The sequence below is a fragment of the Saccopteryx bilineata genome, chromosome 6 (genome assembly GCF_036850765.1).
Source record: "Saccopteryx bilineata isolate mSacBil1 chromosome 6, mSacBil1_pri_phased_curated, whole genome shotgun sequence".
Lineage (NCBI taxonomy): Eukaryota > Metazoa > Chordata > Mammalia > Chiroptera > Emballonuridae > Saccopteryx > Saccopteryx bilineata.
The window spans coordinates 112,038,272-112,054,571 of NC_089495.1; the positions used below are offsets into that span (position 1 = coordinate 112,038,272).

The 16,300-nt window shown below is 43.4% G+C and overlaps 1 protein-coding gene across 1 annotated transcript in view; it reads right to left on the reverse strand.

Moving 5' to 3' along the window:
• RUBCNL (rubicon like autophagy enhancer) overlaps positions 1 to 16,300 on the reverse strand; it is a 36,831-nt gene that overhangs the window by 9,192 nt on the left and 11,339 nt on the right. Inside the window, exons 5-11 of the mRNA XM_066235212.1 lie at positions 12,760 to 12,842; positions 11,520 to 11,730; positions 6,888 to 6,989; positions 6,343 to 6,403; positions 5,637 to 5,769; positions 4,464 to 4,609; positions 1,819 to 1,883 (exon numbers count right to left, since the gene is read on the reverse strand). Of these exons, the coding sequence (XP_066091309.1) occupies positions 1,819 to 1,883; positions 4,464 to 4,609; positions 5,637 to 5,769; positions 6,343 to 6,403; positions 6,888 to 6,989; positions 11,520 to 11,730; positions 12,760 to 12,842 (801 nt within the window). The remainder of the gene's footprint in view (positions 1 to 1,818; positions 1,884 to 4,463; positions 4,610 to 5,636; positions 5,770 to 6,342; positions 6,404 to 6,887; positions 6,990 to 11,519; positions 11,731 to 12,759; positions 12,843 to 16,300) is intronic.

Consider the following 16,300-nt stretch of genomic DNA (forward strand, 5'->3'; position numbering starts at 1 on the left):
GAAGTTCAAAATATTTTGGATAAAATTAAGTAAGCCTAGGGGCCTACTTGTATTTTTCATTTCTCTAGCATCCTAGCTAGATATTAGCTTAGTTAACAGCAGTTGTGATGTGAACTACAGTTTCTGGTCGTTTTGTGACACTGAGTAAACTGCATGTACGATTGTGCTTGTTGCACTGATTTTTTTTTGTTTTCAACTGCAGTGAGAAAAGTGTTGCGTAACAGTTGCCTTTTGTAGACCTAGTGCGGCCCGCCCAACAGCTGTGATCTTGCTCTGCGGCCCACACGCTGAGTTGAGTTTGAGACCCCTGCACTAGAGCCTGTGCATTGCCTACCTCTGAGCTGGTTTTCTCCTCTCTTTCTTATCTCTAGTGACACAGCATTTCTCTGCAATAGCCTCAGGCCCTTTGCATATAGTTACTCCTTCCCCCACCCCAACCCCGCCCGCCACACTCCTCTGGGGATAATCATTTTTTTACAAAACTTCTCACTGAACCTCACCTCACCAAGCCCAGATTAATTTTTCTTGCTGTAAATCCCAGAGCATACTTGACTTTCTCTTTCATTGCATGCATTGTTCTTGTTATTTACTTTGCTGATGACTATGTCTTCCCGTAAGCAGGCCCCAGAAGGAAAAAACCACTATTGTATCAAGAGGGCAGGTATACATCTCCATATTTGAATAAATGTAGGGAAGTTTAAAAAGTTGGCAGATTCATAGTCATTCACTCATAGTCTGACTTGTGCATTCAAAATGTACTGAGGCACCAGAATATAGTGGTTAACCAAATAGGCATGGTCCCTGTTAGACTGAGAAGATAAGTTATTTAAATAAAATTAGTTACATGTGATGAATGGCAGGCATTATCATTCAACCTGGTAGAAGGAAGCCCATAAAAATTTCTGCTATTTTTATTTCTTGAGGTAGAGGTCCTCAAAGTCCTTCTTTCCAAGACTGCCTATCAAAGGTCAAGAAGACCCTTTCCTGAAAAAATCTCTTCACAGTTGTCCTTGGGTAAGACCTATGGACACCCTCACAGCAGAAAAAGTGACTTCCTGTCTCAGGTGGGCAACTTGCATTTCTGACTAGGAGAAGCCTAGTTTTCTGGGCTTTAGTTGGCCCAGGAATGGTCCCCTCAGGCCCCTTCCCCAAGCCCTCTCAGAGAGGTTTGGCTAGCTCCTTGGTAAGGTCTTCAATCATCCAACAAATTTATCTTTTGAGGACCAATGGTATGCCAGGCACCCTTGTAGAAGCAGAGGTTAAAGCAATGAAGAAAACAGACAACACATCTGGCTTCATGGAACTTAGAAATCTAGTGAGGGAGAAAGACAACAATAAGAAAAATCAGTAAAATCTAAAAGAGTATTTTAGGAAGATAAGTGCTAGAATAAAAAAATAAGAAGGAAAGATAATATAACACATACATGTGTATGTTTGTGGCAAGGTGAATTCATTTTCAAGGAAATCCAGGGAAAATTTCATAGCTTTTGAGTGAAGATGTGAAGGAAGTAAATAAACCATATTTGGGGATGTCTGGCATTCCAAGTCAGGAGTGAGCCTGCCACCCTCAAGGATCAGCAGGGAGGCCACGTGGCTCGAGTGAGTGCCAGATGGAGAGGCAACTAGGAGATGAGTCTAAGGCCAGTTACATAACCCTTTAGGCCACAATGGCCTCTTCACGAGAGAGAGGGCAATGTTATGAAACTCTAATACTAACTTCTCGTCAGACGCACCTCTCATACAATCAATCACTGCCTGACTTTGATATTCTCTGCCCTGGCACCACAGAACATGCATTCAGTCTATTTCCATACTTACTAGGTTCTATTGGAGTTCCACAGCCAGCGCAGAAGAAATTCTGAGCTGCTACCACCATAGCCCTCCTGAGTACAGAAAACAGTAACAGTTACATTTCACAAAAGGCCAATGCAGTATTTTTTCCAGATTGGAAAAAAAAAAAATGACACCATAATACTTGTCTCAGCTTGGGGCTTTCATTTTGTCATTTTTCACTTTGTGAAAGAAACAGAAGTATTCAACAGAATTTTCTAGTTGAAATCCCTGGGTCTTTCAAAAGCCCCCTGCTACCAAAACAAGAAGTCAGAATCACAAATAACACTTCCACCAAGGACCTTTAGCGGCTTCTCATGGCACATGTGCACAAAATCCTCTCTCCAGAGAGAACTAGAGACAGGCAATGCAGGGATAAACTTCAGGCAGAGGTGATGTATTTGGAAAGTCCACAACAGATCCAAAGAAATTTAGATAAATAAGAGATAATGCAAGACAAAACTATACAACGTTTCTGGTGAAAGACCACCTAGTGAAGTGTTTTCTATAGAACTGTTAGTGCCACACTTCACATGTGACTTGGAAATACAGAATAAGTTATACAATTTTATTATAATTTGGGGGTCAGTCAGCAAAAATAACCATGGTAAAAATACGCAGAACCTTATCCATGTGCCTTTTCTGATCTACAGGAGCACTCTTCCAGATTTAATTTCCTTAAAAAAAATTATTCACTAATTTTTTATTTTACATTGCACTGAGAAATAGAAAGGTCTAGTTTTTTTTTTAATTATTGTATATGATTGTTCAGGTTTAATATTAACCACTTTAAAAATTAACTTTAAGCCTATTTCATTTGCTATGTAATATTCATAATTAAGAATATATAGCCTTGCCTGACCAGGCGGTGGCGCAGTGGATAGAGCATCTGACTGGGATGCAGAGGAACCAGGTTCGAGACCCTGAGGTCGCCAGCTTGAGCGCGGGCTCATCTGGTTTGAGAAAAAGCCCACCAGCTTGAACCCAAGGTCGCTGGCTCCAGCAGGGGGTTACTCGGTCTGCTGAAGGCCCGTGGTCAAGGAACGTATGAGAAAGCAATCAATGAACAACTAAGGTGTTGCAACATGCAATGAAAAACTAATGATTGATGCTTCTCATCTCTCTCTGCTCCTGTCTGTCTGTCCCTGTCTATCCCTCTCTCTGACTTACTCTCTGTCTCTGTAAAAAATAAATAAAAATAAATTTAAAAATTAAAAAAAAAAGAATATATAGCCTTGGCAGGTTGGCTCAGTGGTAGAGTGTTGGCCCAGCGTGTGGATGTCCCAGGTTCAATCCCCAGCCAGGGCACACAAGAGAAGCAACCATCTGCTTCTACCCCCTCACCCTCTTCCCCTTCCACTGCCATGGCTCAGTTAGTTTGAGAAAGTTGGCCTCAGGCACTAAGGATGGCTCCCTGGCCTTGCCTTAGGCACTAAGAATAGCTTGGTTGCTGAGCAATGGAGCAACAGCCCCAGATGGGCAGAGCATCGCTCCTTAGTGGGCTTGCTGGGTGGATCTTGGTCTGGGTACATGAGGCTCTCTGCCTCCCCTCCTTTCACTTAAAAAAAAAAAGAATCTATAGATAGCCTGGCCTGTGGTGGAGCAGTGGATAGAGCATTGACCTGAGACGCTGAGGTTGCCAGGTCAAAGTCACCAGTTTGAAACCCTGGGCTTGCCAGGTCAAGCCACATATAACAAGCAAGCAATGAACAACTAAAGTGAAGCAACCATGAGTTGATGCTTCTTGCTCCCCCTCCGCTCCTCTCTCTGTAAAATCAATAAAATCTTTTTTTTTAAAAAAAGAATATTTAGTTAAATTCTCAACTTATCAAAACTTACAGAGCCCCTCAAAAGCCCATGATAAACATGGTCCCAAGAAAGCTAACTCAGAAAAATATGCCCTACTTACCTTTTTCTAGAACAAATTTTTCTTTGTCCCTCGGTGTATTAGTTTTTTCCCTTCACCTACATACCACTGAGTCACGTGAGAACTGAGACAGTTTAGTGACCTGGGCCCAGAAATTGGAAAATTTTAGTTGGCCAGGAAGCTAAATTAAGACCAGGTAGCCAGAAGAAATGACAAATAAATTGACCTCAAGAATGTCACCACCCTCCTACTCCCTACTCAATAACAAAAAAGTAGATGGTTTGATCTCCCTTCTAACTGTCTGCTTTCCTGCAGGCGTTGAAACTACTGACCCGCATTCACAGCTGACCAAGGCTGGACTGTCATAAGACCTTCCTAGGGTGGAGCACTCTTCCATCCTACCCCTACAGCACAGACAGGAACCTAGTTACCAGGCAACCCAGCTAGAAAATAATATCACCTCACCCTGAAACAGAAAACTCCCCAAGCCTGCCTTTTTCAAGAAGCCCACCTTTTTGCACAAGCCTGCTTTGTCCCTAGCTTATAAAACCAGCCAAGCAGAGCCAGTCCCCAGGTCCGAGGACACTCCTTTCCTCTGTGCCGCCTCCCTTGTGCTCAAGCATAAGCTGAATAAAATCTGTCTGGAAATGTCTCTGGCGTTTCCTCTATGTCTGTATCAGGGAAACCGAGAACCCCAATGCTGGTAACAGAACCATCTCGACTTGTTTTAACTGGATTGGAAGCCCACACAGCAGCCCAGACTTACTTAAGTGGTGGATGAACATTAAATATGACTTGAAATCTAGGGGGTGCCCAGTCTCCAGTCCCTCTGATCCTTGACTGAAATTTAATTTCCTCTCCTAAAGCCACACTGGATTCAAAGTCTTTTTGGACACGCTCTTCATTTACAACCTGCGTAACACAGAAGGGAATTTAGGAACAACTTAAACAAGCCTATTTCAGAAATCGAAATGAAAAGAGCACCCAGATGTGTTTCCAACATTAAGATTTGCCATGAAAAAATAAAACTGCTTTCAGCTGAAATAAAGGACATGGCAAGAGCCCTTCGTGCATCTGATCCGAAAAATTGCTTAGAATACCGCACAACGAAGATAATTTTTCTTAGTTTCTTAGGATTTTTTTTTTAGTTATTTTGTTTCCAGACTTTAAATTACTGCAAGTGGGTTGTTGGGACCCAGAAAGCGTTGATGGACAGCAGAAGCCATACACCTTTTAGTCAACAGGCTGACAGGTGCTGCCAATCAGAACCCACCGTGGCTGCCAGACTCCTCCAGAAACACCCCTTTTAAGGCCATTCATTCCCCTGCTTGGTTCACACAAACAATGCTACCCAACCACATCCCACCACTCTGTGCAATAAACACCTCACACACCTCCAGGTCATTTTTGCTCCAGCTGGCCTTTGCCTCCTTTGCACTTCCAGAGTGCTGTTTGCCTACCCTTATTTTATTATTGATTGATTGATTGATTTCTGTATATTAAATTTATTGGGTGAAGAGGGCCAACTTCTCTTTTAGCCTTTGCCACAAAGTTCCCTGTCCCCCATGAGCTGCCTGCTATCAGAGGGGAGAGTGTTCTACAGGCTACCAGCCTAGACTTGCAAATCAGGCAATGTGATGCCTGACTCCTGCTCTATAATTGACCAGCCATGCTGGGGTCTAACACCTTAAAATAAAAATAACAGTAGCATCTAGCCAAGAGGATATATATGAGGATTAAAATGTGAATTGCTGAGCTTAGTCCCTGGTGCTTAATAAATACTCAATACATTTTAGATTCCTCTGTCCCTTCCTCCTTTCGAGTCCTCCCCCAACACCCAGTGACAATAAAGGAAACATACACGTATCTGACGTGAACAGAAGGTAAAATGTGAATTTAGGAAACTTTCAATTCAAAGTCAAATTATTTTGATACTTACTATTGAGCCAGCTGCGTTCAAGGAGACTGCCAGCTGGTAATTAACCCCTAATGACATCCAGCACTTCCGGAATACCTGGTATAATTCTTTGGCTATTCGCTCAGCAGAATTGAAGTTTGGATCATAAATAACACTGTAAGGCATGCAAAAAATTTAAAACTATAAAAAAAACTATATTCATGAGGAGCACAGGGTCTTCTTCAGGTTTTCAACTATCCTGCCCTCTCTAAAAACGCAGAGGAAGCGTCACGTGAGAGACTATGTATGCATCAACCATGGTACCAATGGTTCTCTTACTCCACACAATTTTTCCATGCTCAGTAGAGCAGCTTTATTTACTGATGACACCATGACTGAGAGGTATTGTGAAAGAAGCACTGGATTTGGAATCAGAAGACCTGAGTTCAAATCCTACCTCTGTTACTTAACAGCCCTGTGCCCTGGGGCACACCCCATCTGAACCTCAGTTTCTACATCTCTGTAAAATGCCTATCCATGAGGATTAAATAGAAATGTATACAGAAGTCTTTTAAACACTATTAAACCACTGTAGAAACTTGAGTGGTGACTGTTTCATTTCTACACAGTAATTCCTGTCACCGTAGTTGGCTGAACTTGGCCAGAGATGTTCACAGAGGCCTGGAGTCTAAAGTGCGTTGAGGTGATGGCACAGGGGTCTATATGCAGGTGGACGTAAGACAGATACCTCTTAGAGGAGCTGCAGGAACACCCACAGGTTTCTGTAGTATTGCTAAACTCTCCAAGTTCTGCAGGAAAATAAAAGAGAGAGTGTAGAGGTCTTTTAGTCTGTTTCACTTAATCATAGTCAATTTTATAAGAACACAAAAATTCTGCCTGCATTTCAGAAAGAACAATTATTCGGCACCTCCCTACTTTAGGTTATTTTGAGCTTCTACTATGGAACTACAGCTAATAAACAAAGACGGGATTTCAAAACACAGTCATCTGAAATGTCACCAAAATATAACTGAGGGGTCAAACAGATATCTGTTTGATATCGAGTATCTGTTTTTGCATTCCATCCTACTAGTGTGGTAAGACGATCACTGTCAAGACATTTGAAACAAAAAGAACATTGTATTATTTTCTTTATATCAGGGACATAATCTGATTTTGGGAGTTTCTCTGAATGCCACTATAATGTGGTATTGCTTGTGGTGCCCATCAATGTGGGGTGGAGGAAACAGGAGGGAGTTACCTAGTCACACCCAAGGCATTTCTAAACCTTACCTACAATGACCAAGTCCTCAAAGTTACATTTGCAGGCCTCTGTCATCACACCACAGTAAGGAGGTGCTTTAGCCACTGGGCTGACCTGTAAAACAGCACAACCTACAGAAAAAAAGAAAAGAAGTTTTCACCCTCGAGAAAAATGTACCAACCAGCAACATTCAACTATAGAGAAATTGGGAATATAAAGGACTAAGAGGTCACTTTAAAAAAGAATTTTAAAAAATTAGTTTCAAGAACTTAAAAAAATGCGAGGAGCTATTTTTGTGTGGTTCTTACACTCATTATCATTAAATGAAACAGAATGATGATCTTGTGGGGGTTCATAAAAGCAATTCGCCTACTTTTACACGTTTGAAATTTCCCATAATACAAAGTTTTAAAAGATAAGAGAGGGGAAAACGACCTCAGCTTCACAGGGAGGTGGAGAATATAGGTGACATAAACACTGCACTGAGCTGAATAGTGTGCACATCCCCCCAAAATCATGGCTACCCAGAAACTGAATATGGCCTTGTTTGAAAATAAGGTCTTTGCAGATGTGGTCCAGTTCAGATGAGGTCACACTGGATTAGGTCATTATATCCAATGACCGGTCAGAAAAGGAGGGAAATTTGGATACAGACACAGATAAACAGAGACAAGGCCACGTGAAGAGGAAGGCAGAGATCAGGGTGACGCATCTACAAGCTAAGGAACATCAAAGTTCACCGGGGTCAGCAGCAGCCTCAGAAGCTGGGAGAGACATGCAGCAGGTTCTCCCTCACAGCCTCCAGTAGAAGCCAATTCTTTCCACCACTCGTTTCTGACTTCTGGACTCCATAATGGTGAGACGATATATTTCTATTCCACTACTCACAAAAATTAGGGATCAGAGAACATGCAGATACTCCAGTACTTTCGGCCTTTTGTATGTTGCATTTTCACCAATGAAATGAAAGTTGGTTTGTATCTCATTTGCATAATCGAACAACTTTCTTTGACTTGTCATTTGCTTTTCTGATGTTCTTGTTAAATAAAAAATAATCAAATGCTTCTTTCTTTTATCGCTTCATATTCATTTTGAAATATCCCTTAATTTTTGTGAGCAGTATATTTTACAATACCCAGTTTGTGGTACTTCGTCACAGTAGCCTTAGGAAACTACTATAGATGTGTTCATACTCTTCTATCCCTAAAGCCAGTCTGAGGAATCAACCTAAGAATGTCGTTAAAAAGAAAAAATAATGAAAGAGAAAGGCTTTGATTACCAAGGAGCTATTTGTAGTCTATTTAAAATACTGAAAGCTAATTAAATGCCAAATAATAAGAAACTGATTCCATAATCAGTCTGTTAAGAAATACCATCATTGAAAAGTGTGCCAATCATGGGGGAGGGGGGGTGCAATCAGGGCAACACTAGAATCTATGTAAACACAATAAATTAAATAAAAAAAAGAAAGAAAAGTGTGCCAATCATAACAACATGAAAAACTGGATATGAAATATTGTTTATATAATATTATTAATTATATTAATACAGTGTATAGTTACTATGAAACTGCATTCATTTGAATGAATACAGTCATTTAGGGAAATAGTGTAGCCCCCAGGGAACAGAGAGGTTACATGATGGGCTTGGGCCTGGACTCGCTGGTTGAGCACGCACTGCCCCATCCTAACCAAGTGATGACAGACAATCAACTTCTCAGCTTTGGTTTCCTTATGGATAGAATGAGGGTGATTTCATCTTTTTCTGTGTTTCTCACACTCTTTTGACCATGAGCCACAATAACATACAACTTACATTGCAACTTAGTATAAGCACAAATATATATTGAACTGTTTTAAAAAGTTCCAGGAGGCATCCATTGCTCACCCTCAATAAGCAAGGTACACACTGATACTTTCTTCTTTTTTTAGTTTAATGCTGTCATGACCAATGTGCAACTTAAAGAATGCTGACCTACCTCATGGAGTAACATCTATCACTATAAATGTCACAAGAGTGATATTTAATAAAAGATAAATATTTTATTTGGGTGGTAGAAATATTTTTAAATTTCTTAACATCCATATATATATATATATATATTTAATTTCATCTAAACATTAGTATTCATTCAACTATTCAACAAGTATTTACAAGGTACCTGTTTCAGGCAAGGCACTACTCTGAATGTAAACACAAATAAGACAAATTCTCATCTATCAAAGAATTTAAAATCTCCTGAGGAACTAGACACTGACACACTTGACCATACAAAAAAAACAAAAACAAAACCAAAAAACCCACCCCAGTTGTGTACCACGGGTCATAAGAAGTTCAGCGGCAGAAGTCTGCACTGCACAGCTCCAAGGGGAGCCGAGCACTGAGGCAGTTATAGGGCATTCTGGAGCAAAATGATGTTTCGTTCCGCATGAATAGAACCCCTCCCGGTGATACAAACCAAGGAACAAGTCACAGTGCTGGTAGTGGAAAATGCTTTTGAAGAACGGCAATGATGGCCTAACCTGTGGTGGCGCAGTGGATAAAGCGTCGACCTGGAAATGCTGAGGTCGCCGGTTCAAAACCCTGGGCTTGCCTGGTCAAGGCACATATGGGAGTTGATGCTTCCAGCTCCTCCCCCCTTCTCTCTCTCTCTCTCTCTCTCTCTCTCTCTCTCTCTCTCTCTCTCCCCTCCTCTCTAAAATGAATAAATAAAAAAATTGAAAAAAAAAAAAGAACGGCAATGATGAAGGAACTAATGAGTGTTCCAAGAGAGTCGGCTGGAGGAGAGGCAGGGAGGCAGGAGCTGACGGGAAGTGTCTGCCCACAGTATGACAGGCTGTGGAGCACTGGGCAATGGCAGGAGACGCCTGCTGAACGGTAGGGAGAAGCTGGATCCACAAGGCTAAAAACCCCAGGATTAAAAGTGGGCCAAACTTAACAGGCTGTTTCAGAGGACTAGGAATTGTGTTCTAGAAAAAAAGGCGTGTGTAGGATCAATAATAAGGGGAGAGAGGTTGAAAGCCAAGAGAGAAAATTAAAGGCAGCAGATACATATGCAGGACCTAAACGCAGTCCTTACAGAATGACTGGCCAGAAGCTGCTGTGGCCGTCCCTGTAAGAGGCAAGGACAGGGAATGGATGGAGGGGGTGTCACTGTTACTGAGAAGTTGGGACTGACTTGCTAACCAACTAGAAACAAGACAGGGCACAGGCAAAAGAAGGAAGAAAGAGTCAAAGATGGAGTACAGTGTGCTAAAACAGGAATCACTGCTTTGCCGCCCACGGGCCTGTTCTCTCCTCCGGTGGCCTCAGAAGGAAAGATGGTCAGTACTGCATTCCCTGGCCACCTGACCAGCACTATCTGACAAGCTGTGGGCACCCAAGAAAAGCAGGCCCCACAGGGGCTCTTCCTCATAAGCTAGAGGTGGAGTCCTGCTGCCTCGCTGGGCGGTGGGTCCTGGCTGGACAGTCAGCGAGATGACAGCTGACACCAGGTGCTAGGGAGAGGGGAGAAGTCAGGCTGTGGAAGAAAGGAATGAAGCAATTGCATGAGGAGAGTAATGAGAGGCCACAATGCCCCAGAAATGACAGGCACCAGAGCTGCCATTGGTCAGTTTTGTATTTCCCCACCACTGGGTTCAATGAGGATGCTTTATATACTTCCTTTACAAAGTCCTTTAAATTAGAGCCAACTAGTGCATTCAACAACAATCTATTATATACCTATTTTATACTAGGTGTTGTGTTACACATGCATCACAGAGAGTGAGTTCTTCTCTCCTGAAAGGGTCCTAATTAAAATAATAGGTAAAGGAAGCCAGAAGGAAAAGCAAGTGTTAGTTTTTAATCTTTTTTTCTCCCCAGAAAGGGACTTGTGAAGGAGTGATAGAGAAGTGACTAGTTTAGACACATTAAGTTAGAGATCTGGAAGTCCATTCAGGAGGACATGTCCCTCTGGTCCCAGCCATACGGAGCAAGCAATTAGAACAGAAGTGCAGGACCAAAAACACAAATTGGACAGAGGTCCACACAGAGAAGGGATAATGGAAAGATGCTGTAGTGAATAAAATCTCCAGGAAGTGAATATGGAAAAAAAAAGAATCTAGGACTCACACTCAAGAATTGGTAAGAAAATGATAAACCCTATCTTCAGTTCTCAGATTAGGTCCCTCTGCTCCAGGAAGGACTCCCTGGATCCCAGAAGGTGGTGAGCTGCTTCTACTCTGTGACCCACTGCGCTGGGTCCCTGCCTATTACCCATGTGGCCCCATGCGGCTTCCTCAGCCTGGGCTCCAGTGCTGAAGGAGCACATCTGGTGCCTGTCAATGCCCAGCGCCCAGCACGTCACAGGCTCCTTGTTTGTGGAATGAATGAAAGGAAAAGGAAGAGGAGCTACGAGAATGCTATGAGAAAACAAAGAAAAAGGAAAAACTTCAGCCATTGCCAAAAGGAAGAATAGGATAAAGTCCAAAAAAACCAATTTAACTACCGAGTGGAACATGCTAACAGATCCAAAGCCCAAATGGCAGAAACGATGAGGATGATATAAATTACTCCAGAAGTTTCAACCACGGATTTGCACATGCACTTCCAGATTTGACAGAGGGGTATATGTACGTGGAGGATACAGCATAAAGCTTTCTCAGATTTGTCCCACCCACCTTCAGAGCCACCATCTGAGTCAGTAGAAGACCCAGATTCTTGTGTTGCGTTGGTACACAAGGTCACTTCAGAGTCACCCTGGTCATTCGCGAGTGACCCACTGGCTTCCTCTGTACTCCAGGTCTCCGTGTGCTGCTGACGGGAGATGCTGTACTTCATTTTCTCTATTGTGGATATAATCATGTCTGCAGCATAAAAGTGGGCATTTTCCTACAGAAAAGAACTATCAATTAAAATACAAGTATAATCAACTTTCATTTTTCATTAAGGTGTATCAAGTTAAAAAATCAGTAAGTTGTATTTAAGTGGAGTTAATGCATAGAAATAGAAATATTCATTTAATGGGAATTATCACATGTCATTCTATAAAGTATAGCTCATATCTTCCAGAGACGTAAGATGTAGCCCAGGGGTCTCCAAACTTTTTACACAGGGGGCCAGTTCACTGTCCCTCAGACCGTTGGAGGGCCGGACTATAAAAAAAACTATAAACAAATTCCTATGCACACTGCACATATCTTATTTTAAAGTAAAAAAACAAAACTGGAACAAATACAATATTTAAAATAAAGAACAAGTAAATTTAAATCAACAAACTAACCAATATTTCAATGGGAACTATGCTCCTCTCACTGACCACCAATGAAAGAGGTGTCCCTTCCTGAAGTGTGGCGGGGGCCGGATAAATGGCCTCAGGGGGCCGCATGTGGCCCACGGGCCATAGTTTGGGGACCCCTGATGTAGCCCATTGCAACCAAGAGACAACCCAATTTGAATTTTTTTCTTTATTTTTTATTTTTTTAAGATTTTATAGAGAGGAGAGAAAGAGAGAAGGGAGTGGAGGGGAAAGGGAAGCATCGACTCGCAGTAGTTGCTTCTTGTATGTGCTTTGACTGGACAAGCCCGGGTTTTCAAACAGGTGACCTCAGCATTCCAGGTTGGCACTTTATCCAGTGTGCCATAGCAAGTTGGGCCCAATTTGAATTTCTAGTGATATAAAACCCTAGGTTGGTGGTGGCCCCAATGGTTGACATCATTCTTCAATCAGGCACTTTCTAGCTGAGTGCAGACTGCCTCAGAGCCCTTTTCGGCCTCCACCCTCTACCAATCAAATGCTAAAATCAAACCTACTTGCCATTCCTCATCAAGTGAAATTTCAAAATTTAAATCAGAATAGCCCTATCTACAGGATTAACACCTTCTGTGGTTTAAAAAAAAAGACAAAGAAGATATATTTACCTTTTCTATATCAACAGGGAGCACAAATGCTTCTGGTGAGAAGGAATTTAAAGAAATGCTTCTTCCACTGACTGGAACAGCATCTGCCAATACAGCAAGTTATTAAAAATAGAGAAAAAGCATCGGCCTGGCGTGCAGGCGTCCTGGGTTTGATTTACGGCCAGGGTACACAGGAGAAGCGCCCATATTCTTCTCTACTCCTCCCCCTCTCCTTCCTCTCTGTCTCTCTCTTCCCCTCCCGCAGCCAAGGCTCCATTGGAGCAAAGTTGGCCCAGGCACTGAAGATGGCTCTATGGCCTCTGCCTCAGGTGCTAGAATGGCTCTGGTTGCAACAGAGCAACGCCCCAGATGGGCAGAGCATCGCCCCCTGGTGGGCATGCCGGGTGGATCCCAGTTGGGTGCATGCGGGAGTCTGTCTGACTGCCTCCCCGTTTCCAACTTCAGAAAAATACAAAAAAAAAAAAAGAATAGAGAAAAAGATGCCCAAAACTTATCTAAGAAAACACAACGTTCTAGGGAGTGCAGGCTCCTAAATACAGTTCTCTTTTTAATCAGCACTATTCCAGAATACATCAGGATGATGAAAGAAGAATGACCATTCTGGTGCCAGAGCCTGCAGATATTGCCTGAAAGGTGATCATTTTTACAAGAGAGAAGACATGGAGTAACCACTGGAAGAGAGGAGACCAGCAGGGCAAAGAGGGTAGAAAGAGAAGAGGGCTGTGGACACTACCTAAAGGAGAGGCGACGGTGAGAAGAAACACTCCAGAAGCAGAGCCATAAGACTTATGGAATCACTTCTCCAACTCACTGCAATTGAGCCAAAACTTCCTGTTTGCAGAAACAAAGTATCTGAAAAATGTCAGCATAGCTTCTCTAAAATGGTCTTCCTCCAGTCAAAAACAAGAAAGAACAGCAGAATGTACACACAGCTGACTCATCCACTGTGTCTCCTTAAACCACTCCATTCTTGGCAACAAACACCAGCAAGACACAAATCATTTCTGTCATGTGACTTCTTATTGCAGCATTTAAGGCGAAACATTTCTGTGAGAGCCGTAAGGGCTGGGTTGTCCCATTTTGCTAAACTAGGACAAAAGGTTACCCCTGTCTTGATGATTAGACAGCTTTCAGGTGGCAAGATGAGAAACAAGCAGGATTATTCAAATCCTTTGCCTCATCTTCAAGACAGTGGTTGCTCCGTGGAAAACTTTGGACCTCTTGGCTTCCGAGGCTATCTGGGGTGGGCAAACATTTTCCAAAAAGGATGACTAGGTAGTACATGTTGTAGCCTCTGAGGTCCATACAACATCTGTATCTGTTCTGACTACTCAGTTCTGCCTACGTAATGAGAAAGCAGCTTTGGACAAAACAAACAAAGCTTTATTTGTAAAATCAGGAAGCTAATCAGAGTTGACCAGGTCATAGTTTTTGGACCCTGAGTACAGAGAAAAGCAGAGAAGAATCAGACAGTGTGGACTCCAGTTCCAGTTCTTCACGCACTGGCTGTGCCTTTGCATTAAAATTCCCTCATCCCTCAAACTGAGATAATTACCTATTAGGTTAAAGGAGGTGTAGATCCTATGCAAATGAAGGAGCTGTGGAATTGTTTCTGACAGCCTCAGGGAAGCGCTTCCCAGCTCAAGCGGTCTTCCTACCATTTTATCTAAGGAAGGAGACCCTGCTGCTGCCCCTTGAGATGCAAGTCACAGGAAAACCCCATGTTTTTGTTGCCCTGCACCAAAGAAAGAAAGAGCTAGATCATTTGACTTATTTTTTAAATCCCATTAAATGAATCCCTTTACCAAGTTGAAGAAATACTGCCAAAAGACAGAGTTATGCCCTGGCCGGTTGGCTCAGAGGTAGAGCGTCAGCCTGGCGTGCAGGGGACCCGGGTTCGATTCCCGGCCAGGGCACATGGGAGAAGCACCCATTTGCTTCTCCACCCCCACCCCCTCCTTCCTCTCTGTCTCTCTCTTCCCCTCCCGCAGCCAAGGCTCCATTGGAGCAGAGATGACCCGGGCGCTGGGGATGGCTCCTTGGCCTCTGCCCCAGGCGCTAGAGTGGCTCTGGTCTCGCAGAGCGACCCCCGGAGGGGCAGAGCGTGGCCCCTAGTGGGCGTGCCGGGTGGATCCCGGTCGGGCGCATGCGGGAGTCTGACTGTCTCTCCCCGTTTCCAGCTTCAGGAAAAAAAATACAAAAAAAAAAAAAAGACAGAGTTATTATTTTAAAGGTACTTAAGAGAGATTGCTAGAGGTCACTGTCTTTGGACAAAAGGGGCTGGAGTAACTTTTCTATAAAGACAAAGCTACCGGATCATTTTATTTATTTATTTTTTATTTTTATTTTTTTGTATTTTTCTGAAGCTGGAAACAGGGAGAGTCAGTCAGACAGACTCCCGCATGCGCCCGACCGGGATCCACCCGGCACGCCCACCAGGGGCGATGCTCTGCCCACCAGGGGTGATGCTCTGCCCCTCCGGGGCGTCGCTCTGCCGTGACCAGAGCCACTCTAGCGCCTGGGGCAGAGGCCAAGGAGCCATCCCCAGCGCCCGGGCCATCTTTGCTCCAATGGAGCCTTGGCTGTGGGAGGGGAAGAGAAAGACAGAGAGGAAGGAGGGGGGGTGGAGAAGCAAATGGGCGCTTCTCCTATGTGCCTTGGCCGGGAATCGAACCCGGGTCCCCCTCACGCCAGGCCGACGCTCTACCGCTGAGTCAACCGGCCAGGGCCCCGGATCATTTTAAATGGCAGCACCACTTTCTGTGCAGTGATCCAACCATTGATTGGGGCACAGGCATACTGGGTCCTAAAGATCACCTTCTGTCCCTGTATGAATTGGCATGGTGGTAGTGGTTGGGCAGGAGAGGGCTTTCCCTTCTCTCCTTGTTCTCCTCACTCTCCCCTGTGAGACAATCTAGTAGGAGACTAATTTCTTACTCAGCAACCACTAAATTTGCAAATCACTCTTCTCTTGAGAACTATCCCAGAAGATGAACAAAAAGAGAGAAAAGAAGGCTTACAATCAGAGTGTTTTATTTTGCTGAAAATTGGTTCTTATCTCAAAATTAACCCATTGAAAGACAGTCCAAATTTGCTATTCTTTTTTTTTTTTTGACAGAGACAGAGAGAGACAGATAAGGACAAATAGGGACAGACAGGAAAGGAGAGAGATGAGAAGCATCAATTCTTCGTTGCAGCTCCTTAATTGTTCATTGATTCCTTTCTCATATGCGCTTTGATGGGGGCAGAGGGGGGCTACAGCAGAGCGAGTGACTCTTTGCTCTAGCCAGTGACTTTGAGCTCAAGTCAGTGACCCTGGGCTTCAGGCCAGTGACCTTTGGGTTCAAGCCAGTGACCATGGGGTCATGTCTATGATCCTGCACTCAAGCCAGTGACCTTGGGGTTTCGAACCTGGGTCCTCTGCATCCCAGTCTAACACTCTATCTACTGTGCCACCGACTAGTCAGCCTCAAAATTGTTTTGAAAGAAAATACTTCATTGATTATTTGAAGTAGGGTTGGTTCTAACAGAAATATAAATG